Source organism: Panicum virgatum, chromosome 2K (assembly GCF_016808335.1).
Source record: "Panicum virgatum strain AP13 chromosome 2K, P.virgatum_v5, whole genome shotgun sequence".
NCBI lineage: Eukaryota > Viridiplantae > Streptophyta > Magnoliopsida > Poales > Poaceae > Panicum > Panicum virgatum.
Window position 1 is genome coordinate 35966295 of NC_053137.1, and position 26910 is coordinate 35993204.

The window sequence follows — 26910 nt, forward strand, 5'->3', positions numbered from 1 at the left end:
GGATGACTATATCCTCTTGGGAAGTAGAGATCTTGTCTCATCTTGAGTCGAGTACCGTAGCAGTCGATGAATTATCACCTCATGGATGACTAAGTCCTCTTGGGAAGTAGAGATCTTGTCTCATCTTGAGTCGAGTACCATGGCAGTCGACAATTGTCGTCTCGAGTATTTCCTCTTGGGAGATAGGAAACTTGTTCCTTAGGGCCGCGGAGCTCATGTCTCTTAGCCCCAGCTACTCGATTCGCCGTGCCTTTTACCTTGAGTGGACAAGGAAAGGTTGGTATTCAAAGTAACTGATGGAGTAAGACTCCTGAAAAAAGTAGAGAACTTGTCTCTAGGACCGTAGAGTTCATGTCTCTTAGTCCCAGCTACTCGATTCGTCGTGCCTTTTACTTTGAGTAAACAAAGAAAGATTGGTATTCGCAGTAACTGATGGAGTAACGACTCCTGAAGAAAGTAGAGAGCTTGTCTCTAGGATTGCAGAGCTCATGTCTCTTAGTCCCAGCTACTCGATTCGCCGTGCCTTTTACTTTGAGTAAACAAAGAAGGTTGGTTCGCAGTAACTAATCGACTAACGACTCCTGAAGAAAGTAGAGAACTTGTCTCTAGGGTCTTTGTCGACGAAATTTTCTCCTTAGGTATTGAAGCACTCGATTTCTTCTTTATATTGGAATCTTGCCCGGGCTGACGCATCCTAGCCTTTATTGGTGTAAGACCGGGGGTTGGCCCCTGAGGGATTCGACTTTAGTAATTATCTTCTGCTGTCACGAGTAGTTTGGGTACTGAGTCAGAACTCGGGCGAACACATCCTGGCCTTTATTGGGTGTAAGACCGGGGGTATGCCCTAAGGCGACTCGATCAAGTTGTTGTCATACTCCCATTTTGTTTTGGTTGATAGTTCGGGGGTGGAACCTCCCTCGGGCAGACCCATCCTAGCCTTTATTGGGTATAAGACCGGGGGTTAGCCCTGAGGTGGTTGGACCCAACCGACCATCTTGTGAGGAGTATTTCTTCCTTGAGTAGTTCGGGGGTGGAACCTCCCTCGTGCGGACCCATCCTAGCCTTTATTGGGTGTAAGAACGAGGGTGAGCCCTGAGGTGGTTGGACCCATCCGACTAGCTCCTTCTTTGATTTTCAGAAGAGATTTGCTCGTGTTGATTCTTCTTGTCTTTGTCGGCAGAAGGTGGAGGTGCTCCGAGTGCTTTGCGAAGGATGATGCATTGGAAACTCGAGTGCTTTCCTTTAGGGTGCAGGAAACATCTTGAGTGGAGTTTTTTGATGAGTGGAATCAATCTTCGACTGCTTTGTTGGTTGGGAAGAAGGTGCTGCCTTGTTGCAGCGCCGCTTCCGCGAGTTGTACCCGTAATTGTCAGGTATTTTGAAGTTGGATGTCGGGTTGTAGGCTTCGACTTCTTCATGATCTTCACCGTTGTTGATGATTATTGATTTCGCGTTGCGACCAATGTTGATAATAATGTGTAAGTCACTGTTGGAATAGTCGAACGAGTCGCCAAGTTGTTGGTGGTGCTCTGTCTTGAGGATCATCTTCGGGTTGTTGTCTAGGTGGACGGTGACCGTGATTCCTTGTGGTGGTGAAGGATTTTGTAGCTAGCTGCTGACTCCGCTTGCCTCCGTTTTGGAAAGGAAATCATCATAGTCCAGGTCTTCTAGCGCTGTGTGATTGTCCTTTTGGTTTGTGGGATCGAGAGGATTGCCATGAAAATTTCGCGATCGTGATCAGAAATTTTCGTCTTGTTGTCTTCCTTGAGCGGAAAATCTTGCTGGAAAGGCAATTCTTCATATTCTGAGAATTGTTGCCTCTTCTCCTTATTTGAGGTTTGCATTTCTCCCTTTGTATAGATAGTAGAAGTCGACTTCTTGTCTGATTATGCCTTCTTGTCCAAATCGGGTTGTATGGCCAGTCGTATTCTTTTAAGGACTTGATCCGAATCTGGGTAGAATTCTTCGTTTGTCTTGGCTCGAGGAGATAGTCCGAGGGTGAATCGAAGGAGGTCTTCATCGTATGTGAGGGTGTTCGGTGGGGACCATCCGCCTTCGATTCGGACTAAGAGATCGTTTATGAATTTATTGTACTTGTCCAAATAGTCACGTTCTTCCGGAGAAAATTGTTGTGGTGTGCGATGATTTTCTTGCGGAGTAGGTGAATTTGGGTTTTGAATGACGTTGCACCAGCGACTCATGTAGTCTTCGATTGAAATAGAGTCTTCTGTAGGGTGAGATTTGGATAAGTATCGGTCTAGTTGAGTTGATGACTTGTTTTGTGAATCATGCCATAGCTTTTTCGCTTTGGATTGCTCCCAAAGTGTTTCAAGCTTGTCAGGATTTGCTAGTCCTTCCATAACAAATCGATGTCATTTGACCACTCGACTAGTTTGTATTCGGAGATTGGTACGTCCAGTTCTTCGAGGTATTTGATGAATGCTTGATCCTGCTCCAGTTCTGCAGGGCTGAGGGTCCAAGGGTTGGAGAATTCTTCGTAGGAAGTTCCGTCATTGAATGTGTCTTCTGCTAGCCGAAGGCAGTGTTCAATTTTTTCGTCGATATTATCGGCATTTGAAAAAAATGTCTTTTGACAGCTTCCTTCCGTGAGTAATTTTTTTTGAAACTGGTTTTTGACTTTTTCTTCCGGAGACTTGGTTCAATGGAGTGGATGCAGCCGGAAGATAGAATATTTCCGTTCATGGGAGTTTCTTATTTGGTATCTTCCAGCAGTTTTTCCAAATTCTCCTCCAACTCGGAGAGTGTTTTGGCTCTAATCGCGCCGAATTCAAGTTGAATTCGGGTTTCAACGTTGAGGGCCGAGAATCCGACTTCTTCGAGTTGGTCGATGAAGTCGTCGAGTCCGCGACATTTTGAGGTTTTCGAAGCCTCTGGGGTACTTTGGTCAACTAGGCAGCTTTCGAAACTGCCTGATCCGTCGGTGACGAAGATCCAGGAGCCTACACGGAAGGAGGTGCCTTTTTTAAGCACGGGGTTGTCGTCGAGAGGAGCCATCGAGTTCTTCTGACGATAGTTGGCGAGAGGCCCCATGGTGGGCGCCAGCTGTTGGTGTTTTACCGTCGGGTTCTCCGAGGGGTATCCCGAGGAGAGTGGTTGTATGTAGGGACTCGCCGAGATCAGAACGCGATGGTGCAAGGAACATAAGGATTTAGACAGGTTCAGGCTGCCGGAGCGTAATACCTACGTCCTGTGTGGTGGTTTGTATTCCCTTAGGTGTTGTTCGATGTTTTGGAGGGGTTCCTGTTCGTCCTTATATGATTTGGGGAACAAGGTTACATGGGAAGTCCTAGTCGAGTTCTATTAAAATCCCAGTTTGAGGAGTTCGGCTAGGTCTCGAATATATCGACTAGTTCTACTCCTATTCGGGTAGATACAAAGGGGGTAGGGGCATACCCATGAACTACTCCCTACTCAAGAATATTCCATGCCAGTGAACAGTCCTGCTGCCCCGAGTCTGACAGGACGGGACTAGATCCAGGACATGAGGTCGCGAACAGCAGAGTTATTAGCAGGTACAACCGGCGGGTATGAGGACCACAGGTGAAAAAAAAATAATTGGTTTTGGGTAGAAACATCCCCCAACTCGCAGTTTTTATAGGTCTCCGCCCCCTTCCACCTCCCTCGTCCCTGACAGGTGGGTTCGGTATCTGGGGTACGGTGGCCCAATTTGGATGAAAAAAGTTTTCAATTGTTTTCGATCTTTATATTATACATATAGATGGCAAACACCCAAAAAAAAAGATACTCCCTCCGTTCCAAATTATAAGTCACTCCAAGAATTTGGAGAGTCAAACCATATCATAGTTTGACCAAAATTATAGAGAAAAACACAAAGATTTATGACATCAAATAGGTGTACTATGAAAATATAACTAACAAACAATCTAATGATATTTAATTGATATTGTAAATGTTATTATCTTGTTGTATAAATTTGGTCAAACTTATAAAATTTTGACTCTCCAAAATTTTTGGGATGACTTATAATTGGTCATCCCTGTTCGGCTGGTGGATTGAGCCTCCAGCCCTACAGTAACTCTCTCTCACATTACTCCAGCTCCAGCCTCCAGCCACCAGCCAGGTAACAGAATTTTTCTCTCACACTACTACTCCAGCTCCAGCCTGCCGAACATGGTGTAGATGGATGTTAAGGGTTGTTTGGTTCCAGGGACTTTTTTAGTCCCTGGAACTTTTTAGTATTTAGAAGTATTAAATAAATGTTAATTATAAAACTAACTGCAGAACTCTGGGGCTAAACTGCGAGACGAATCTAATGAGATATCTTAATCTATAATTAGCGAATGGTTATTGTAGCATCACTGTAGCAAATTATGAATTAATTAGGCTCATTAGATTCGTCTCGCGAAAAAGCACTCAGCTGTCAAAAAATATTTATAAACAGATTTTATTTAATACTATAAAATAATAAGATTTTTCTTGATGTGACAAGGACTTCTGAAAAAAGTTTGGTTCGCCTTACAACTACAATAAACCGGACCCCTCCGGGGAGTGGAGCAGCAGAGCACGGACAAAAGCTTCCTCGGGCGGGAAACGGCAAATTTTTTGCGCGAGGGGCCTCAAATATTTCCTCCCCAAATTCCCCAAATTCCCCCAAACCCCATCGCCATCGGCAGTCGGCACTGCTTGCCGTACCCTAGAATTAGAAAGGGCGGAAACCCTAGCCATGGTGATCGCCGTGGAGGGCAACGGGTTCGTGCACGGCGAGGAGGAGGACAACGACCGCCCCATTCGCTACCTCCCCCTTGGCCACGTTTACTCCTCCTCCGCCCCCGCCCCGCGCCCCCCGGCCGCGAAGAAGCCCCGCATCGACGACAGCAAGCCCCCCTTGAAAGTGTACTACCGCCGCCACCCGCAAGAAGCCGCGGGTCGAGGAGCCACCGCCGCCGCCCTCGATGGCCCCACCCGCGCCGCGGGTGCAGGACGAGGACGCTGGGCCCTCGCGGCGGAAGGACTCCCTCAAGCACGAACTGCTCAGCCTGGTGTCCGCCCATCCTGCATTGGACGGGGACGGGGAAACGGAGGGAAGGGAGCCCTCGCGGCGGCGAGGGCGAATGAGACGCGGCGGAGGGGCTGAGACTATGGTTTGCTTCTCCGAGCATGAGAGGCAGCGGCCGGGGAGGCCCAAGGGGTCGGTCGGGAGGAGATGGGTAGAGTGAGTTGGATAGTCGTACCTGACGGTTTCGCTGAAATAAATCTGTCTATAATGGAAAATCCAGCTAGTATTGATGCTAGTTCTGTCACAGGTTGGATATTCAGAGTGCGGATCCTAATGCTTTTGTCGGATTAGCGTGCAAGGTGTAACTCTTGGCAATTTTGTCTTCTTCTCATGGAATTTCTTGGATGTTAGGACCTGAATTCTGATTGATTGCAGGTTTTCTGGCCGCTGGATGATGATTGGTACAAGGGCTCCATCACGGTGTACAATGAAGCAACCAAGAAGCATTCAGTATGTTCTCTGTTCCTCCTGGTTTAAATGTTTTCTGTTTCTTTTTTATTTTTTTAATTACTCTGTTGGTTGTGAGGAATCCTCCTATGTTTGCTGGGTTAATTGGATGAGGCTTGCTTATGCGTTTTTTCCCTTCTGTACTTCAATTCTTTGCCACTCAATTTCCCATCCATTGTCTGAATAAAAAATGAGCAATACCTAGTGGTTGATAAGTGATAACTGTATTCTCATGAACTGCAGGTAAAGTATGTTGATGGTGAAGAAGAGGACCTTAGCCTGGCGGATGAAAGGATAAAATTTTCTATCTCATCTGAAGAAATGAAGTCCATGAATCTAAGTATTGGAATTTCCAATCAGGATAAGAAGGGCCATGATGAGTTGCTTGCACTTGCTGTTAGCTTTCATGACTACCAGGGTCTTGACCCAGGTGACCTTGTGTGGGCTAAAATTACAGGTAGTCTGCACACTTGAGTTCTCTACTTCTGAACATTTATGTTGTCATCTTATTAACTTGAATTGAATGGTGATATTTTTTAGTTTCTTCTGTATCATGGGCATCAGAAGTTTAATTGCTAATTCGCTATTCAAATATACCAAAATATGGTGTGTAGTGCTTCATTGGTTCGTTTATCTAGTGTTGGGTTAAATTTTGCTTTATTTTCGCAACACAGTATGTTTTCTTAGCTCTGTCACATGTGCTAGTGGAGAATATTTCCAATTAATGCATTCTGCATGTCCTTTGTAGCTTTACTTTTATGTTATTTTTGTATAGTTTTCTGAAATTTTATTGTTTTGGTCACTTTCTACTGGAAATTTGAGTTTTATTCTTTGATTGCCACTTTAGCTCCTAGTTTCCCCCTATCTTCCTAGACTACATAAACTCAGGTGCATGCACTTACCATCCTTTCTAGGGCTTACATTCAAGATCCGATAGATTTAATTTGTTTGTTTTGTGGTTCTTTCCAGCTTTGTTTGTTTGAAAGTGGTCTGCTGCCTTTCTCAGTACCCCAAAATCATTCAGTCTTCTCTAATGGGTGTGATGTGCTTGAATAGGTCATGCAATGTGGCCGGCGGTTGTGGTGGATGAGTCAGATGTACCTGCAAACAGGGCTTTGAAGCCAGTTCGATTGGACCAATCAATACTTGTTCAATTCTTTGGTACTCATGACTTTGCAAGGTTGGTCCTGTAGAAACAATTCTGACGCCCATTGACTTCACTAGGAACTACAAATTTTGTTTCTCCTTAGGGTTAAGTCGAAGCAAGCTGTGCCATTCCTCAATGGACTTCTTTCATCTTTGCATCTCAAATGCAAGCAAGCAAGTTTCAGTCGGAGCTTAGAAGAAGCCAAGGAGTACGTGTCCCTAACCTAGTCTACAGTAGTAAATCATCATTCAAATTTTAAGAGCAGAGCGCATAGATAGACCACCAGGTTGTCCTTTTATCTTCTATGGTAATCTTTTGTTATGACCATTGGGCCTTTTATTCTGAAGATTTCTGCGCACACATCAGCTTCCAGAAATTATGTTGCAGCTAAGGAAATCCGTACAACAAGATGGTTCTGATGTTAATTCCTGCGAGAACAGGGTAGACTCTTGTGGTAATTTATCAGAAGATAGATCAGTGCAAAATGGAGAGGATTATGGTGAAATGACTCAAATAGAACTAGGAAACCTTCGTGTGAGCAATTTAGGTATGTGTTAGCATCTTTTCTATTTCTGTTCCTTTTTACATCCATCGGTTTTTGAAAACATAGTACACTGTCAATTGAAGTTCCAGATAGAGATAGTTTTATATTATGACATCGGCAGAAAAGATAGAAATGGTACAAGTGCTGGGCTGTATGCTTACATCAAATGAAATATTAAGTCATGAAAAGGTGATAGAATGAATTGAAATGTCTTTTGCTCTTCTTTACCTTTTTTCTTTTTGGAAGGTCTTATTATTACTTTACTTGGGCCATCCACTTTCTACTCCACTTTACTATACCCGATGTAAAAAAGTTGAAATGTATGGAAATGTCAAACTGCAGCTCAGTTGTTTTTAGTGCCAAAAGATAGTCAGATGGGTATCATCACTCTGAGCTTTACTTATGTAACAAAGACACTTGGTAGGCTAAGAGCATATTTGGAGATATTATTTGTCCATATAGCCTTTTCATGTTAACATTGTTTATCCCAATGTATTCATTTGCTCTCCTTCCTCTGCTGTGTGACCAACTTATATTTTGTGAGTTCCTTTCCAGGTAGGATAGTATCTGATTCAGATCACTTCCATAATAAAAAGCATATATGGCCTGAAGGATATACTGCTTTCAGAAAGTTCATTTCAATAATAGGTAATTATCCTTCAAACTTGTCTAAACCTGTATGCAGCATTAATTATTCCATTTCGAAATTTGTTATACTCATTAGATTGCGCATTGTTTATCTGGTCTATAAAAATCTTGTTGCAGACCAAAATTCAGTAACATCTTACAAAATGGAAGTATTAAGGAATTCAGATACAAAAGCGCGCCCATTGTTTAGGGTGAGCTCAGAAGATGGAGTGCAGGTAAGCTGTAAGCAAATTGCCAATTTTTTCTTATAGTTGTCCTCGCTAATAATTTTGAAAGAAAGAATATGCTGGTTCTGAGAATTTACAGAGGCTATTGTGTTGTGAGATGTGGTGTTGCATAGATATGTAAAGTACTGGCATCATCTTGACTTGGGAGTTAATCTGTATAGCAATCTAATTGTCTTGTTTCACTAGCTACAGCTTCTTGGGTCTTAAGAGATGCTTAAGAATAATGGTTGATAATCTATATGTAAGTTTTGCCATTATTGTCAAGCTGCTCCTTAATCATGTCACTGTTGTTGTCCTGTTATCAGTTATCCTGGTGGCATCATCTTCTTTATTTGACAGAGGCCATTTAATCTGTATATTCTTCTAGGAATGGGCTTGAACATATTGAGTTTGTCCGAGTGCCACAGAGAACCTTTTTCTAATGCTTTCTTGTAAGTGGTATGTCAAATTGGATGCTTAAAGTCCTAAGGATAATGTAGGCTCTGGATTGCTTAACGTGATACCTGTCCAATGTCAACTGATTGGACGCACTTAAGGCGTTTTGCTTGAATGTTGCTTTGTCATGATATTACTGGCCTCTATTTCTTGCCAAAATGGCCTAGTGTTCTTGTTGGAATGTCAAATAGAAAATAGAAAGCTAAAGCTTAGCTAAGATCCAGGTTTTATGTTCTACTACACTAAATGCATCCGTTTTCAGTTATACATGCGTAGGAATTATGAAAATTCATGCATCATTGCTGCATGGGGTACACATATAACTTGACAGTGCCTAACAATTTTCTTACTTCCCTCTAAACACAAAATTAAACTTTAGAGGAAAGCCTTAGATTTAAGGTATTGCTATTTTTGTGATGAAAAGCCTATTTCTGCCATTACAAGTTATGATACATGTCGTCCGTTACCCATATCAATTAACTGATACATACTGGTTCCTATCAGTTGTTTCCTTGTAGTTTATAGAAAAGAGATCATTTTGAGGATTATCACCAAATTCATTTTGTATGCCGTGGACATATCATCATGACAAATTTAGCAGTTCCAAATCTGTAGATTTCCCTAATGTTGAACCTTTGTGATGTTCAGATTGATGGATCTACCCCTAATGCATGTTGGAAAGAGATATACTGCAGAGTAAAGGAAAAACAGTGCAGTGCTGCCACTGAATTGGAAAGAAATGTATGCCAAAGATCTGGTTCCTACATGTTTGGCTTTTCAAATCCGCAGATAAGGCAGCTTATTCAGGTTTGGAATGAAATACTGGTTTGATATTTTCTTCTATTTATCAATTTTATTTAATTTTATCAAGTAGTGCATTGGGGCTTGGGCTAGACAATTAATTGATCTTTGATCCATGTATTTGTTTTGTACCCTTAGCTTCCTCATCATAGGTCATCCCTATCTGTCCTCTATCTATCTTTTGTGACTGGTATTCCAGACCATTATATATACCAGCTATGTTACTTTAGTTTATTTGCGCTGACTAAAATCTCATGTCTTAGTACTTGAGTTCTTGACCGTGGATGGGCCTACACAGCTACACTTTCTACTATCAGACTGTTATTTCAAATTTCTTTCAGGATGGCTTTTGCAATAATAAGCTTCAACCCACTTTGTTCTTCTTAGCTTGGTGATGCTTGGTATTCTTTAGAATACAATGCACCCTACAGTAGATAAGGAGCCATGAGCCATTTTCTGCAAATCCATTTTTTCTTGACCTGTTGTGTTGGCAAGAAATAGCAAACAAGTTGTTGCATGCCTGGGTTATCTGCAAAGAGATTAGAGAACAACAAAAAACAATAATGAACCTGAGTTGGAGTTGATTAATGAAACTGAAATTGTTTATACATGTTTTACTTACATATTATATTAGTACTTGGACATTTTCTCACTGGCTTATACATGGTGGCCGTTTATTATTAAGATTGTCCAGATGATTAACTTAGTTGATGTCATAAATTTGCTGTTCTGTGCCCATTATGCAGTCATTTATGCAAAAAATTTGCTATTAACCGCTACAAAATGCTGTCACTGTGCATGGTTTAAAGCCCTTTTTTTGTCTGTAGAAGTTCTTTTATTTTCATTAAATATGGTAATCTTTGAACCCATGCATTTGTAGAATTCTTTCTCACAGATTTTGCTCTTCCCCTTACTTTTTCATAACAGTAGAATTTTGATGGATGCTGGGTTTCATCCTTAAATTCCAAGTTCAATTATGTATATTTTCAGGAATTGCCCAATGCGAGGTCATGTCTGAAATATTTTGAGAACAGTGGGGACACTATCCTTGGTTATAGAGCTGTTCATGTTAATTGGAAGGATCTGGACTTTTGCAATGTTTGTGATATGGATGAGGTAAACAATCCTATTCCTGTTCTCATATAGGTTATTCAATTGGTATAACTGAAAAGAACCTATGGATAAGGTAATCAATCTAAAAGTTACTGATCTTTGTTTTGCGATCCAGGAGTATGAAGACAACTTATTTTTACAATGCGACAAGTGCCGTATGATGGTATGCAAGATTTTGTTGCTTGACTCTCATAAGTTATCAAATCTGGATGTGTTTACAAATGCCTTGCAACATGATCCAGGTTCATACTAGATGTTACGGTGAACTAAAACAATTGGATGGAGGACTTTGGCTTTGCAACTTGTGCCGACCTGGTGCACCTCGTATTTCTCCAAAATGCTGCCTATGTCCAGTCACAGGTACAGACTAGCATCCGAGTTCATTGCGAAATGAATTATATACTTATGGCATATGAAACATTCTTTAGGTGGTGCAATGAAACCTACAACAGATGGCCGTTGGGCTCATCTTGCTTGTGCTATATGGATCCCTGGTATAATCACATCATTGGTCCTTATATCTTTGTGATGTTGTGGCATGACATGCTTTTAGTTCTCTCAATCCTGATTCTCTTGCAGAAACATGCTTAAAAGATGTAAAGAGGATGGAGCCGATTGATGGATTGAGCAGGATCAACAAGGTCTCCCCCTCTCTTTGCTTTTAATGTGAATATCATATTTCAAGCTTTTAGTCTTTCTGAAGAAATATCATTGATGGAGTGAATTGTCAATCCAGGACCGTTGGAAACTTGTATGCAGCATTTGCGGAGTTTCATATGGAGTTTGTATACAGGTAAATTAAAGTTGGTTGAAGCTATTGTTAGGATGATCAAAACATGTTATAACGCTTTCTTGTATAAACATAGTGTTCTCATCCTACCTGTCGTGTTGCATATCACCCTCTTTGCGCACGTGCTGCTGATCTTTGTGTTGAGGTACAGTACTAATCCTTTTTTCTGTTGGGTATTTCCTTCCTGACGACTAATTTTTTATGCTTCCACCAACATGTATTTCCATTATGTGCAACTATTTTGTTAATTTTAGCTTGAAGATGATGACAAAATCCACCACATGTTACTCGATGAAGATGAGGATCCTTGTATTCGATTACTCTCGTACTGCAAAAAGCACAGACAACCATCCGCTGAACGTCCATCTCTAGAAAGTGACCCTGCTGAGCCCTATCAGTTGGTTCAGACAGGGGCTTCATCATCCGGTTGTGCAAGGACTGGTAAGAAAACAAGCACTATTCATTTGACAAGGAGTTTCTTAATGTTTGTGTTTGCTAAATTTGGTTGTTCATTAAAAGAAGGTGAAATAGTCAAGCTTTTTATTTGGGCCCAATTTCATCTCTTTTAAAAGAAGGTTCTTAGCATGCTACCAAGTCGGACACCAATACCAACTCAAGTGCTACACCGGACCAGAATTCACTAGCATAGCAAAAATGAGTGATTAGTGATCTTGTGTCTGTGAATAAAAGGTTTATGCTTATATATATTTTTGCATTATCCTTGACTGTTGAGCTATAATTTCTACATTAACACAAGGAAGAAATCAGAGAAGAAAGAGTTTATTTATGTATGTTGACTCATTTTAGGGCACCCATCGCTAGGGGTGCTAAAGGGCCTAAAATTTTAGCCTAGAAATTTTAAGGGCCAGGCTCAAAAAGGTCCGGGCTTATATTTATATATTTTTGAGCTAAAAATGGTTAAGGGCTGAGTTGGATTGTGACAGGGACATTAGAGCCATAATCCGTTAGTACCCCTACCCATGGCTAACTTAGGCTTGCAAACGTTGCACACCACATAGGACTAGGACTGAAATTTAGCCCAGATATGAAGTTTGAGGACTAGATTGGCCAAATTTATTGTTGAGGGATGAATTTGAGCCCAAGACAAAAGTTCGGGGACCAAATCGACTATTCCGAATTTTGGATTTTTTTACTCCCTTATAATATAATAATATTTTACTTGAGGGTTTAACATTATGATATTTTTTATGGTACTTAAATTCGGTGGTTAATATCCTTGGCTCCTTGCAGTGTCATCTGGATTGAAACGCATAAGTATTTGCTATGAATTTAATATTTATTTTATTTTATTGAGTGCTACTCTATTAGTTTGATTACCTATGTTCATTGATACGGTTTATATCCGAATGCCTTGTTTTCTGTCCAGAACCCTATAATTTTCACAGGAGAAGGGGCCAAAAGCAACCGCAAGTGATGGCTACTGCTTCCATGAAACGTTTATATGTGGAGAATAGACCTTACATTGTCAGTGGCTACTGCCAAAATAGAGTAGGCAATCATACTTGCAGTGAATCACTTCAACCGGTTGGCTTGTCAGATGTTGTGCAGCAAGAAGCTTTTGGCAATGTTTATTCTATGGTTGAAAAATATACAAGCATGAAGGCTACATTTAGGAAGAGACTAACTTTTGGTGAGTTCTTTTCATTTTTTTATCTTTTTGTATTTGTATTTCCATAGCATAATCTTCATTGTAGAGAGTTGGGCAAACACCACACACCCTAATGAGGGGGGGTGACCTTTCATTATATAGGCCGTATAGGCTTGGAGTACAAGTTAGGGTACAAATACAATACAAGACCATATACAACTCTATATATCTAACATTCATGATATGATCAAGTCTTCATATCATTTTCTAAGAAATACAGTTTGAGCCAATTATAAGAAAATATTTCTTTGTGGAGTCACGTGTTTTTCCATCTGCTACCTCTTTTAATCAGAGAAGCACTTCTTTTTCCTAAATGTCTTGTGTTCTTTTCTTAGGAGAGGAAGCTTCATGTCCTATTTCACATATTTCTTGTTCTACACCATTTATCAATATCTATCCTTTATCATTTTGTGTTGTTGTGCTAACTTTGATGTCAGTGCTGGACGTATTCTCTGTAGTAATATAGTAGCAGTGGAGTCTAGCAAGAAATGGAGAATATATCAATACAAATCCGCCACACTTTTGTACCTTAAAATTTGGTATTAAGTGGGATGATAGTGTCACATTGGATTAGGATTTAACTGCTACCAATTGTGAGGATGTGATCTGTATTACCTCTGTGTAGGAATATTGTAACTATGGTATTTTAAGTTTTGTTGAAGTGTTGGATTCAAATGAAATACTTTGACGATGTTACGATAGTCATTTATTTTTGTGTCAATTGTTTATATGTTGATTGTACTGTCTTTTAACAGGAAAATCAAGAATTCATGGCTTTGGTGTCTTTGCCAAGGTTGCACACAAGGCAGGAGATATGGTATGTTATTCAGCTTCCCCTTTAGATAAAGGTTCCAAATGCGTAAAGGGTTGGTTACTGTGAATGAAAAACTGGTATCCGGTTTCGCAAAGAAGAAAATTCAGATAAAAAGGAAATAACACTGCCAAGTCACCTGGAACACGGGTCAATGCCATGATTTCTGTCCCTGCTCATCATCCCAAAAGGCAAAATAGTCAAAATCGTCCCTGAACTCTTGGCAAAGGGTCAAGGTCATGTTCGTCCCTGTACTTTTGTTTGGGCGAATTTAGTCCTCAAACTATGGTTCTCAGCTTCAGTTGCATCCTTCATCCAAACTGCCGTCAGCAACGCCGTGAAATCATCTAACGCGCAATAGGAAAAGACCTCTTGCCCCTCCTTCCAGCCCCCCTTCCTCGCCGTTATAAAAAAAAAGGAATCCCCCGCAGGCTGCACAGCGCCTCCATCCTGTACATGACAGTTTTTAATCTCTTTTGTACATGTACATGTTAGCACATTTTTTCTTTTTCTTCACATAATCCATACGCAGGGCCACAGCCATTACAAATTAGCAGATAATAAAACAAATATCGCATGATCAAATAAAAGCCATTACTTTCGCAAAAAAATAAAAGCCATTACAAATTGAAAGTCACTACATGTCTCATGTTCAAAGTACCAGATAATGAAACACATGTCTCATGTTCGAAGTACCAGATAATAAAACACGTCTCATGTTCAAAGTACCAGATAATAAAACACATGTCTCATGTTTAAACCAAAGCCATTACGAGGGTCGTCACTGTGTAGCCCGCGGGGGGTTCTTTTTTTTTTTTGATAACGGCGGGGGAAGGGTGCTGGAAGGAGGGGCAAGGGGGTCTTTTCCTATTGCGCGTTAGATGATTTCACGGCGCTGCTGACGGCAGTTTGGATGAAGGTTGTAACTGAAGCTGAGAACCATAGTTTGAGGACTAAATTGGCCCAAACAAAAGTATAGGGCCGAACTTGACCTCGACCCTTTGCCAAGAGTTCAGGGACTATTTTGCCTATTTTGCCATCCCAAAGTGTGCTGTACGGACAATGTTGGTGACCAGGACAGCCTGGGTCACAGGAGCATGGTGGTGGGAGCTTGTGCTACATGTGGGAAATAGTGCTCAGCAGGATAGCGTGGTCTGCGTGAATGGAGCGTGACTAACATGCCTGGTGGCATCAGTGCTCTCCAAGGAATAAGATGAGAGCATGGCTGCTAGGATTAGAGAATGAGATGAGGGTTTTGATAATTATGTGGTTCTGTGGGCTGACTTAGGATGCGTTTGGTAGCTTCCGGAGCTGATTCTCTGCTGAATCCAACAGGAGATATGCCAAACAGTTTTTTTTTTTTTTGGAAAGAAGTGATTCTCTGCTGATTCTGTGAAGTGATTCTGTGAAGTGAACTAAGAGGCTGGTAGCTGAAAAAAGTAGCTTCTTCTGATTCTGTGAAGTGATTCTCCATCCTGATTTTAAGAGTTTATGCTAGAGAATCACTTTCAGTCATAGAATCAACTCCCATAGAGAATCAGAATCAGATGGAGCTCTATCAAACAGGTCCTTAGTGGGCTGGACAGGCAGTCAACCCATTTAACTAGAGCCTTTTCACTTTTCTTTTTCTGCTATTCTGATAGTAAATTGTTAATTTTTAACTTACATAGTAAATAGTTGGGTCATTGTCCCGTGTCACCACCCTGAATTTGTTTGGTTCACGTTCTATGTACCAAACTTATCACACCCCTCAACCGGGTTCCTCAATGCCCAGGAACCTGGTGAGTTAGTAACACAGCAATCCATGCCAATCACGGGGCAAAGAGCAAAAGGGGGTAAAGTGGCATTAATGTTAGTTGTTCCCTTTGTTTGTGTATTTATTAAGATACAAAAAGACCCTCCTGCTAATGTGGAAAATGACAAGACAACCAGTTGTGGGTAACATTGGCTACTATCAACTAAACAGAGCGGTTCGGTTGGGCCATGGGATGGTCCAGCCGCTCAGCGGCTGGGCATACGTCAAGGTGGCAGCATGCACATAGTAGTTTTCTTGTGTACCAATTAGTTTTCTAGCATCTTCAGTTGGTTAGTTAGCTACCTACCTATTCGTCAATTAGGCTTATCTTGTAGCTGTTAGTTTATTAGGTGCCATGAGATGCAATGGTTAGTGCATGGCTATTATATGATGACAAGTATCATGTAATTGGGAAGCAAGAAGAACCCTAAAAGCAGTCAGAGCCTCCAGAAAGAGGGCAACTAGCCGGTTCTTCCTGCTATCCCTACTGCTACCATATCATTGACTGCTATCTTCTCCTAAAGGGCTGAAGCCAATGCTATTTAGGATTATTTTTTTCCTTATTGTTGTGTCACTTGAGTCAAGAACAATTGTTGTGTGTGTGTGTGTGTTTTTTTTACTTTTGCACATTTGTGTTGCTTCCGAGCCAAATTTCCCTTTGTTGCATGTAGTTCATATGATTGAATACATAGGCTTGCTTATTATATCATCAATACCATACTGTAGAAATTAGATAGACTACGACAATGCATTTCACTGAGCATTGTGTCTTTGAGGGGGCCTCTCCTAGTTACAATGCCATCATGGAGGACTTAGATATGAGGCCAGATTATGGTGTATGGTGAGGTGTTTCTTATATATAGGTAGCTGGTTGTATTTCCTTTTATTCTTTGGCTTCTGCTCATATGTTAAACCATGCCCTCATGGGCTCGTACGAGGCTTCTTAGAATCTTTTACTTCTTAATATAATATGCTTTCCTGCATGGTCGAGGTAGAAAATGGCTACATGTTCAGCTTCGTCGTCTGACTTTGGTATGACCATATAACGTGAACTGGTGGCAGCATGTGGGGCATTGTGTGCAGTCGAGAGTAGGACGAGCCGCCATGTTACCGGTTCTCATTTGCATGTATTTCTACTAATTTTCCTCAATTTGGACTTACTTTTACAGATGATTGAATACATAGGGGAGATTGTTAGGCCACCGATATCAGACATCAGAGAGCGGCGAATATACAACTCACTAGTGGTAAGTTTCTTTTTAGCATTTAGTTCATTTTTTGCAGATAACTTTTGATATATAAACAATAAACATGGATAACTAGATTGGAGATTTAAATTGGGTTGCTTTATCATGCTCCTCTGGTCATGAGAAGACATTGTTTCAATGATAATTAGTTGCCATAAAAAGGAGTAGATTGGTCAGCTGAACTTAGTTTTGCTTGCAAAATTATTTTCACTTGTACCTATCTTGCTGGTCAAACCTAAATATAATTTAATTTGTTAGCAATAATGGTTTAACATTTGAAGCACTAAATAAGCCTCCAACGCATACAACAACAACAATAACAACAATATAGCTTTTTTTCCCAAGCAAGTTGGGGTAGGCTAGAGATGAAATCCAAAAGAAATAAAGGTCATGGTTCAGGCACATTGATAGCTAGTCTCCAAGCAAGAGATATTCCAATCCTTAAGGTCCCTCTTAACTGACTCATCCCAAGTTAGTTTAAGTCTACCTCTACCCCTCTTTACGTTATCGACTCGCTCAAGAACCCCACTACGCACCGGCGCCTCAGGAGGCCTCCGTTGGACATGTCCAAACCATCTCAGCCGATGTTGAGTAAGTTTCTCCTCAATTGGTGCCACCCCGACCCTATCCCGAATAGCTTCATTTCGGACTCTATCCCTCCTTGTGTGCCCGCAAAACCACCGCAACATCCGCATCTCTGCTACACTCAGTTGCTAGACATGCCGCCTTTTTTGTAGGCTAATATTCATCACCGTATAACATCGCCGGGCGAATTGCTGTCCTATAGAACTTGTCTTTTAGCTTTTGTGGTACCCTTTTGTCACAAAGGATGCCAGAAGCTTGACGTCATTTCAACCAGCCAGCTGAAATTCTATGCTTAACATCTTCATCAATGTCGCCATCCTTTTGTAGCACCGATCCTAAATACCGAAAAGTATCCTTCTGGACCACCACTTGACCATCTAGAGTAACGTCTCCCCCCTCATGCCTAGTCGTGCTGAAATCACAAATCATGTACTCGGTCTCAGTCCTACTAAGTCTGAACCCTTTTGACTCTAATGTGCGTCTCCACAGCTCTAACTTCCTATTAACCCCTGCCCTACTCTCGTTAACTAGCATCACATCATCTGCAAAAAGCATACACCAAGGGATCTCACCTTGTATATCCCTTGTGACCTCATCCATCACTAAAGCAAATAAATAAGGGCTCAATACTGACCCCTGATGTAGGCCTATGTTAATAGGAAAGTCAGTGGTGTCGCCATCACATATCCGGACAAACGTAGTCGCATCCTTGTACATATCCTTGATGAGGGTAATGTACTTAGTTGGGACTTTGTGCTTCTCCAAGGCCCACCACATGACATTTTTCGGTACTTTGTCATACGCCTTCTCGAGGTCAATAAAGACCATGTGCAAGTCCTTCTGCTCCCTATATCTCTCCATCAATTGTCGTATTAAGAAAATCGCCTGGTCACTCCAACGCATACAGCTGCCAAATAAATATAACTGTTCAATTAATGCATGGTCCAACTGGTCACTCCTGGCTGACTCCAGCTGGATTGTCATAACACTGAAAGCAAACACATAAGAACTATTTCTGTACTTCTATGTCATTTGCACAGAAGTCATAACACTCATGCATGCAGGGGGCTGGCACATATATGTTCAGGATAGATGATGAGCGTGTTATAGATGCTACTCGGGCAGGAAGTATAGCTCATCTTATCAATCACTCATGTGAGGTAAGGAATTATGTGTTTGTTCTTCAAGGGCTTTCCGTTTTTTGTTGGAAGTTCAGATCACCTTATCTCTTATATGCAGATGATTGCACGCTTATTTGCACATATGGATAGCTGAAATAAAATAAAACATCAGACCCATGACCAAAATTGTCGGTATTCTTTTCATGTTTTACCCTTCTCAGATACGTAAAACATAATGCAATATGAACACTTGAGTGTTGTGTGCAGCCTTAGTAGGCTACATGGTTTGCTCTTAAATTTTGGTGGTAAAACATAATTCAATATGAACACCTGAGTGATGTCTGTGGGCCTTAGTAGGCTACATGGTTTGCTCTTAAATTTTGGAGGTATTGGTATTGAGTATTGACAGAAACATAACTGCTTACTGCATTAATAGCTATCAATAGAAACCACATATTGTACTGTGTTATGACGCTCAGGGAAATAGTACCTGTCACCCGTTGAGTATTCTTTGCCATTTTTACTATGCTTAGCGGTATCATGATGTTTAGAACTTACAGTTAGGAGAATAACAAAGAAATTAATATCTTGTTTCTAAAACTTTTTGCATGTTTTTTTTCATAACAATACATGTTTTACCATCGCAGCCTAATTGTTATTCACGTGCTATAACTGTTCTTGGGGATGAACACATCATCATTTTTGCAAAGCGGGACATAGATCCATGGGAAGAGTTGACATATGATTATAGGTCAGGAATGGATTATCAAGCCTTTAATCCCTTTAACTTTATAGCTTTGTACATAATCATATTGATGTTTTTTCAGGTTTTTTTCGAGTGATCAGCGACTTCCCTGTTATTGTGGATTCCCCAAATGCCGTGGAGTTGTTAATGATGTTGAGGCAGAAGAACAGGCAGCTAAATTAAAGCTAAAGAGAAGTGAATTGTTTCAAAAAGGAGATACCTAAAGGTCAGTGTACAAAGACCTGCCTGTCTGTGCCACAACATGAAATTACTGCTGCTGAGTACCAACGTAGTAGGTATCTCATTTTCTTTTTTCTATGGCATGAAGTCAAGGTGTTGACCGGTGCAATTTGGCAATACAAGATTGAGTGATGGACAAACCCATTATTTCTACTATTTGGACGTGTTCATTTATATAAACTATGATGTTTGGTATCTTTTATTTCTGCCTAGTTTCTGCTTGTTTCCTGAAGTGTTTGTGCTCAGATTGTTTTTAAGAAAACTGTTGTTTCCTCTGTATTTTCCCTACTAATATCATGATGTTTTTGGCAGGTAGAGAGTATTTATTGGTTGGGAGATGACGCAGGCTTGGGTGATATACTTTGCCTGTGCCTACTGTCAAATTATGAAAATTTGCTGAGTTCATTCTAGAAACTCTGATAATTGTTGTCATTCTTTTAGAATGGAATGCCAATGTAATTGTATAGGTAGCCAATGTAGGATAGGTAGTCAATCCAATTTGGGAACGGCAGTTGAATCGGTTGTGTAGAGTACCATTGAAATATTGGGTGTTTACATGTAATTTGGCCACTAATCGTGCCACCTATAAACCTCTGGGATTGCGATTGGGGTGGTCCGATTAAATAGTCTGAGATGGCATGCCAAGTGTAACCAAAATATCCCTTAAAAATGTGTAACCAAAATACGTGGTTGGAATTTGGTGATGCCCTTACATGCTACCATAACAAATTGTAACGACAATGCTACCATAACAAATTCTAGAGCTTTATGGGAGGAGAAACATCGACTTGGACTAAATTATGTATCTATTACAAATTTTTATGGGTACCCGTGTGGTGTGCATTCCAATGTGAAGGTAGCAGTATATTTTTCTTACGTTGCATTACCATCGACTAAGGGTGTGTTTGGTCGGTGGGATGGGGGTGGAGGGAGCCGCTGCATTCCAACTTGTTTGGTTCATTAACACCTAGAACGGAGCCATCCCTAAAAGGAATATTTGTAGTAGATGTTGCACTGTACGGTTCCAATTTTTTGGTCGAATGCAGCTGCTCATGGTTCGTTGTTCGTCTGGCTCCTTATCTCTTAGGTCACTTCTTTCCTTGCTTGTTCTCACTGCCCCACCTCTTCGTGCCATTCCATCATCTTCCTGCGTGCACCGTCCTCCCTGCGCTGCTGCTGGTGGCAGTGGCGCGGGCGGGTAGTGTCACGGCCGTCTCTCCCTCCTTTTTCCCCGACCCCACCTAACACTGAAGCCGTGGCCCGTCAGTCCTCTTCCCAATTTTTCTAGATTCCATCGAGCACTGCTGGGCCCTCCCCTTCTACTATTACCGCACGGCAAGCAGAGCACTGTCGCCCTTGCACCCTCCTAGCTCTTCCCCCAAGCCAATCAACAGGATCAGGTGGGCTTGCACCCTCCTAGCTCTTCCCCCAAGCCAATCAACAGGATCAGGTGGGGGGAAGAGGTCACGGTGGCTTCCTCCTCCAATGTCCTTGTTGGGGACGCCACCTTCGGCTCCTTGCCAAAGGTCCCGCTCTTAGTGAGCTAATCGAGACAAGAGGGGGGTGAAGGCTACGGATGACCAGGCCTTCACCCCATGAGCGAAGAGGTGGTGGGCCCAGGCGAAGCGAGGGCACCGACGGCTATGATGCCGGTGGCAAAGTCCACGGGCGGCCAAGACGAAGAGGATGAGGGCTTCGATGAAGATATCGAAGGCCAGGGCGAGCCGATGATGACCTCCACTTCGGGGCCCGCAGCTGATATAAGTGGAGGTCTAGCTGTAATCCACCTGATGTAAAAATACGAGACTGTCCCACGAATATTCTGCGAATCTGGCCGTTGAAGGGCCTTACAATGTAAATTGGAGAGCTGGTAGGTGAACCGCCGCCTATAAATACCTGTGTAACTGTCATTGATGGGACATTGAATAGAAAGGGAGAGAATTCCGGACGATTGTCCGAAGACCACAATTGTTCGCTTGAGCTTGAATCTCTTCGCACCGTGATAGTTCTCAGACTGTTGTAGTGTTTGTCCTCCTCCAAGACACTCTCCACCAACAGTTTGGCGCCCATCCGTCGGTTCGTTACATCACGCCACATGGCAGCGAAGAGGAAGGGAGCCACCAGTGACGCTTCGGCAGACACGACGATGATGACGACGACGCCCCCACAAGACAAAGCCACTGCGATGTAGAGCAACAGAACCAACAATGACAACATCTTCGTTGACACCATCGCGGATGGACAACACGAAGTCGACTTGCTCGACCTCGGCATCTCTGCCGAAGACATTGCAGCGATGCAAAGAATCGACGCTTGCCTCGAAGAACTATGTAAGACCCAGCAACCGGCCTTGGAGGTAGCGCCTCCAGAGCCACAAATGGTAACAAGAGCGAAGGGGAAAGAAACCATGCTACCCGAAGCCGAAAGACAGGAGCAATACAACAAGTTAAAAGAAGAAGAGCTTGGCTGCAAAGCGATGCAAAAGAAGCTACAAGAGCAGTGCCAGATGCTGGAAAAAATGCAAGCACCACCGCTCCTGAGGGAGACCGCCACAACCAACCCGCGGCAACACGCGCCACCCAGGATTCGCCCAACAATCATTCCGATCGAAGAGAACTCTGACCTCTCCGAGTCAGACGGCGAAGAGCACCAACGGAGAAGCCACTAGCGAGGCCGGTACCACCATGGCCCCAAAACCCCACTATCCAAAGAACTGGAAGAAGTGCAATGGCCCCATCATCTCAACCCAGTAGTTCTGCCCCAATTCGATGGAGAGTCCGATCCGAAGGAATTCCTGCTCAAGTATGAAGCCACCATAGAAGCAGCGGGAGGAGGCTTCGCGTGTAAGGTGAAGGCACTCGTCCTCGCACTACGAGTACTAGCCCAGTGCTAGTACACAAACATCCATTCCGGAACCATCTTGTCCTGGAGCCAGCTTCGGTCGGAGTTAAATGCAAGTTTCCGAGCCGTAAGACCCGACGAAGTCACATCGTGAGACTTCCACAACCTGAAGCAGGGAAGCATGACCCTACAGGAGTACCTCGAGTGCATCATCAAGCTTCGCATAAGAGGACCAGACGTCACAGAGCAAAGTATCATCGACTGCGGACTTTTGGTCAGTTTTGGTGATGAGTGATTGATCAACACATGCGCTTTTAGTGGTTTGGTTGGTGCATAACATGCCTACTTTTCCGGTATGCATGATTATGTTGACTAACCGTGGAAGAAGGTGGTGGTGGAAACAAAGTGTTCGTGTTGTCTCTTGGCTATGGACTGTAGGTGTAGGATGCGGCATGACTTGCGGCGGCAAGAGGTGAAGGCGAGTGGTGGCGCCGGCTGAAGGACCTCGCGAGCTGGGTGGAGCCAATGTGCGGTCCAAAGGGATGCGGTCCAGAGAGATGCGGCATGGCTGCCAACGACTTTCACTACAAAAAATCTGTTGATCCATGACGATTGAATTTTGTCATAGATCACTAAAAAACCGTCATAAAACAGTATCTATGACGATCTCAAATAATGTCATGTATTGAGCGTCACAGATCACACCTCGTGACGTTCCTTAAAATTTCGTCATGGATTGCTTGATCCATGACATTTTGAAACCGTCATAGAATGTCCCCGGGCCCCCAAAGCCCAACCCAAACCCGTTTTCTATGACGAAAATAAACGTCACAAATAGTATAATTTTTGTCACAAATTCAATTGCCATGTCACACATTTATGACATGGAAGATGACGTGGCTGGTGACATGGTGATGACGTAGATGGCAATGATGACGTGGCCGATGACATGATTGGTGACATGGCCATTATGTGGGAAGTAGTGGTGACATGGCGAGTGACATGGCAAGTGACATCAATCTCACAGCCCATGTTTGAATGGGCCCAATTCAGATGGGCCTGATTTTAGCCCACATTTATTATTAGCTAATCAAATTCAACTTATACATAGCCCATTTACCAAAACAAAAGTTCCAGCCCAAAAGTCACAATAAGCAATTACAGCCCAAATTATAACTTCATATCAATAATATTTGCATCCAGCATCATGACACCATAATAATGGATCACATGCGGTGTTTTCCATGAATCAGAACTAGCAATCTAACATTGAAGGACCAAAGACAACAAAATGGACCAGAAAAAAACAAAAGATAGGTTTCACCAAGAGTATGAACCAGCAGCAGCAACTAAGCAAATAATTCTTTTTCACCAGCTATCAGTTTTGATGAGTGTTGTGGCAGCACATTTGGCTACAATGATTTCTTTTCTGCGAGGCCTCTCTTCTATTCTAACTGCTAATTCTTTAACCCTTTAAATCACCTGCAAAAATTAATGTCAATGCATAGTTAATTTTTGAGAATTGTAGGGAATCAAAATGCAAGAAACATAATCAAATAAAAATGCAGGATATATAAACTCAAAGAGACAAAGCTGAGATATCAAACAGGCACACACAGAGCTGAGACATAGCTGTACATTTATCCACAATTTTGTTGGCGTGGAAAAGAATAACTAGAACTATAGTGCTATATTAGGAAAGGTTTGGATTGTGGCAAACAGCTAGCATCTAATTGAAAACAGAGGCAGAGTAGTCATAGAAAGCAATCTTAATGGTGATATGACATAATGCATATAAGAAATCAGTGCACCAGATGGTCATAGAAATCAATCTTACAGTGTTTTTTTTCAATGGAGAACAACTGAGGTATAAAGCATAATTGACATGTGAAAATATTAAACATAGAAAAGTGGACAAGATACATCAGATGACTGAAATAGGCCCTGCAAATACATGAGAATGATAACCTTGTACACAAAATCTATATACGAATTACACTATGTCAATATAAATGCTACACTAGTAAATCTAGGCATCGTAAGACATGCGACTTTACAACACAAGCAAGAAAAGAACTTGGGGGGTCATATTGCGTAAAGAACTTCCTGCATTGAAAACCTACAAAGATACATGCCGATAATAAATTGAGATCAATACTGAAATATCTTGCACAATCATGAAGGCTGAAGTAATGTTACTGGATTATCTTTTGCATATTGTTCCATAAAAGCTATGTTACTAGAATTGCACCGTAACGTGCACCTTGTAATTATTTTCAGTCTAACTAGGCATTTCAACAAACAAGTGGTGCACAGATGCATTTCTGCAAACAACTGACTCGTATATTTCAACCAACATCGATGAGCAAGTGCTGGAAATTCAAGACGCGGCTAAAACATAGCAAGCAGGGGGATGCTAGTTGTACCTAGAGGTCTGACTCAACGCCAACAAGGGAGCCATTCGGTGCATGCGCCTACTGTCACCGGCTGACCACTAATCCGGCTGAGATTAGAGATGCAGAAGAAAACACAAACCACCAGTCAAATCTGAGTAAATCAATGCAACAAACGACGGATTAGCTTGCTTACATGCTGGAGGGCACAAGTAGCGAGGAGCTAGCGAGAAGCACCAGCGAGAATGCCGCAGAAGAATATGTTGGCGTAGTCGGAGGGGACCACCATTGGTTGTCTGCGTGATCTTGACGGCAACGAGTAGTCCAAGATCCAGATCTAAAGCAGAAGGCGGTTAGGAGTGCGTGGAGTGGATGAGTAGGAGTGGGTGGAGCGGGAGAGAGTGACGAGGTATGGGAGAGGGGGCAGTGAGCTCGACGATGGGAGGCGGGGATCAGGGTGCCTCGTCGCTCGCGTTAGGGCCTAGGGGGTACGGCGACGGAGAGGAGGGCTGCTGCTCGGCGGAGCTCCACCTCTCCTAACCCGTGCCGAGCTCGCGCCGTGCTCGCCCGGTCAGTGGAGGTCGCCCCGTGCAGATCTGACGGGGGAAATGGACAGGAGGGTTTCGGAGGGAGTGCAGACGCCGCCACCGCGACAGGAACCGCAGGAGGAGGAAGAGGAGCTAGGGTACGGGGGAACTCGGGTCACTCGATTTTTATACTACATGAGTGCGATCCTAACCATCAAATCAGAAATGGACGGTCAGAAACAATTGGGCTGGGTGGGCCGAGCCAAAATTAGTTCATGTTTATCTCAGGTTAATGTTTTCTTTTTCAATTTAAAACACTCTTGTTCAGTAATTTGCAAAGCAAAATATCTTGAATAGCCACCGCACTTTTGAAATGTAATAGACAAAGTCTAAGTTGTCATTTAGAAATTTCAACAATTTTAGAACAGATTTAGTATTTCCTATCATTTAAATAAATTTATGCGTGCTTATCAAAAGTAATTCCATGTTGAACTATATGTACATCCAATAAGATTCAAAAAATGCACAAAAAATATATTTAGTCTCATATGTTGCATTCTAACCCATTTTTTGAAGATAGTTAAAAAACATTAATTGTCTTCTAGAGACAATTCAAACTTTTATCTTCAAACTACCACATAATAATTAGAATAATATGTAAATTTGATTAGAAAAATCTAAAAATTGACGCGGCAATATATTTTAGTCCCATAAGTTTACAATAAAAAATTTAAATGGTTTTGACAAAGTGGCACCATACATTGTTCATCAATGGATACATGTCTCAGAAAGGTTCTTATAACTCAACTCAACCTTTGATGTTTGAATACCTCACAACATTTTCAAACTCATATGTACCTCAATTTTGTACACAACCTTGTCTTGATCATAATATTATAAAATATTAAGTTACATTGGTAATTGTTATATTGAAACATGTTTTTCTATTCTACATTTAGGTGGAAGAAAACAAACTATATAAAAAAGATCCAAGAAATAGCAATTAACATACAAACATGCACTATTAAATGAAAGATCATGATTTTATAAAATTTTAGAAAAAAGAACCATCAAATTTTGAGTTTTTATGAGAAAGAAATACCAGTTACAAATTTTAATTCCAAATTAAAAAGAGAGCAGTCAACTATACATCTGTTCTTCACGACATGGTCACTTTACATGGAAGACTAGATAAAAAGTATTAATTCCCCACACATCCTACTGCTTGGTCATGATGTCATGGTAAGACAGGTTGCGAGTCATGCGTGAGGTGGGCCCCCTGCTCCTCCCTCTCCTCCCAGCGCCGCCCGGCCGCCCCTCCTCCCAGCGTCGCCCGGCTGCCCCTCCTCCCTCTCTCCCTCGCTCCGGCGGGCCTCACGGCGGCGAGGCGGCGCGTCGTCGCTGCCCGAGAGGCCGGATCCGGCGGCGCGACCGGCCTGGGATGTAGGATCCAGCCGTGGCGCGACCCGGGAGGCCGGATCTAGCGGCACGGCCAGCCCCGAGTGGCGGCAGGACGCGGCGGCGGCGGATGGGCTCGGCGGGCCCGTGATTGGCTCGCCGAGCTTTTTCTTTTTTTTTATTTTTTTATTTTATTAACCGTGGCGGGAAGTGATCCGCCTCGGTAAATCTTGGATTTACCGTGATGGTGAAGGGGAGGCGGACGGGGCAGACCACCTCGGAAAACCATTTTCGCCCGCCTCGGAAAACCTTTTTTGTAGTAGTGATATCCTAAACCAAAGTGTGCGG

The 26910-nt window shown here is 42.3% G+C and overlaps 1 protein-coding gene and 1 long non-coding RNA gene across 3 annotated transcripts; one reads left to right on the plus strand and one right to left on the minus strand.

The window, feature by feature from the left end:
• The first annotated feature begins 4625 nt into the window (after window positions 1-4625).
• On the plus strand, window positions 4626-20099 carry LOC120674382 (histone-lysine N-methyltransferase TRX1-like). The gene is given in 26 exon segments (XM_039955564.1): window positions 4626-4891; window positions 4893-5194; window positions 5286-5337; window positions 5414-5488; window positions 5729-5942; window positions 6542-6665; window positions 6736-6840; window positions 6980-7179; window positions 7732-7824; window positions 7942-8039; window positions 9135-9293; window positions 10278-10403; window positions 10516-10563; window positions 10643-10760; window positions 10829-10894; window positions 10980-11041; window positions 11137-11193; window positions 11267-11335; window positions 11445-11631; window positions 12578-12841; window positions 13615-13676; window positions 16635-16712; window positions 18362-18457; window positions 19066-19169; window positions 19246-19389; window positions 19716-20099. Coding segments are annotated over 25 exon segments (3087 nt in total). The 5' UTR covers window positions 4626-4705; the 3' UTR covers window positions 19388-19389; window positions 19716-20099.
• A 3260-nt stretch (window positions 20100-23359) lies between these two features.
• LOC120696013 lies at window positions 23360-24906 on the minus strand. 2 transcript variants are annotated; one of them, XR_005683987.1, is made up of 3 exons: window positions 24834-24906; window positions 24671-24747; window positions 23360-23726 (listed from the first exon to the last, which is right to left on the minus strand). It is a non-coding gene; the product is annotated as an uncharacterized LOC120696013 (long non-coding RNA). The 2 variants fall into 2 exon arrangements; XR_005683986.1 differs by lacking the exon at window positions 24834-24906 and having other exon boundaries at window positions 24671-24826.
• Window positions 24907-26910: the final 2004 nt, after the last annotated feature.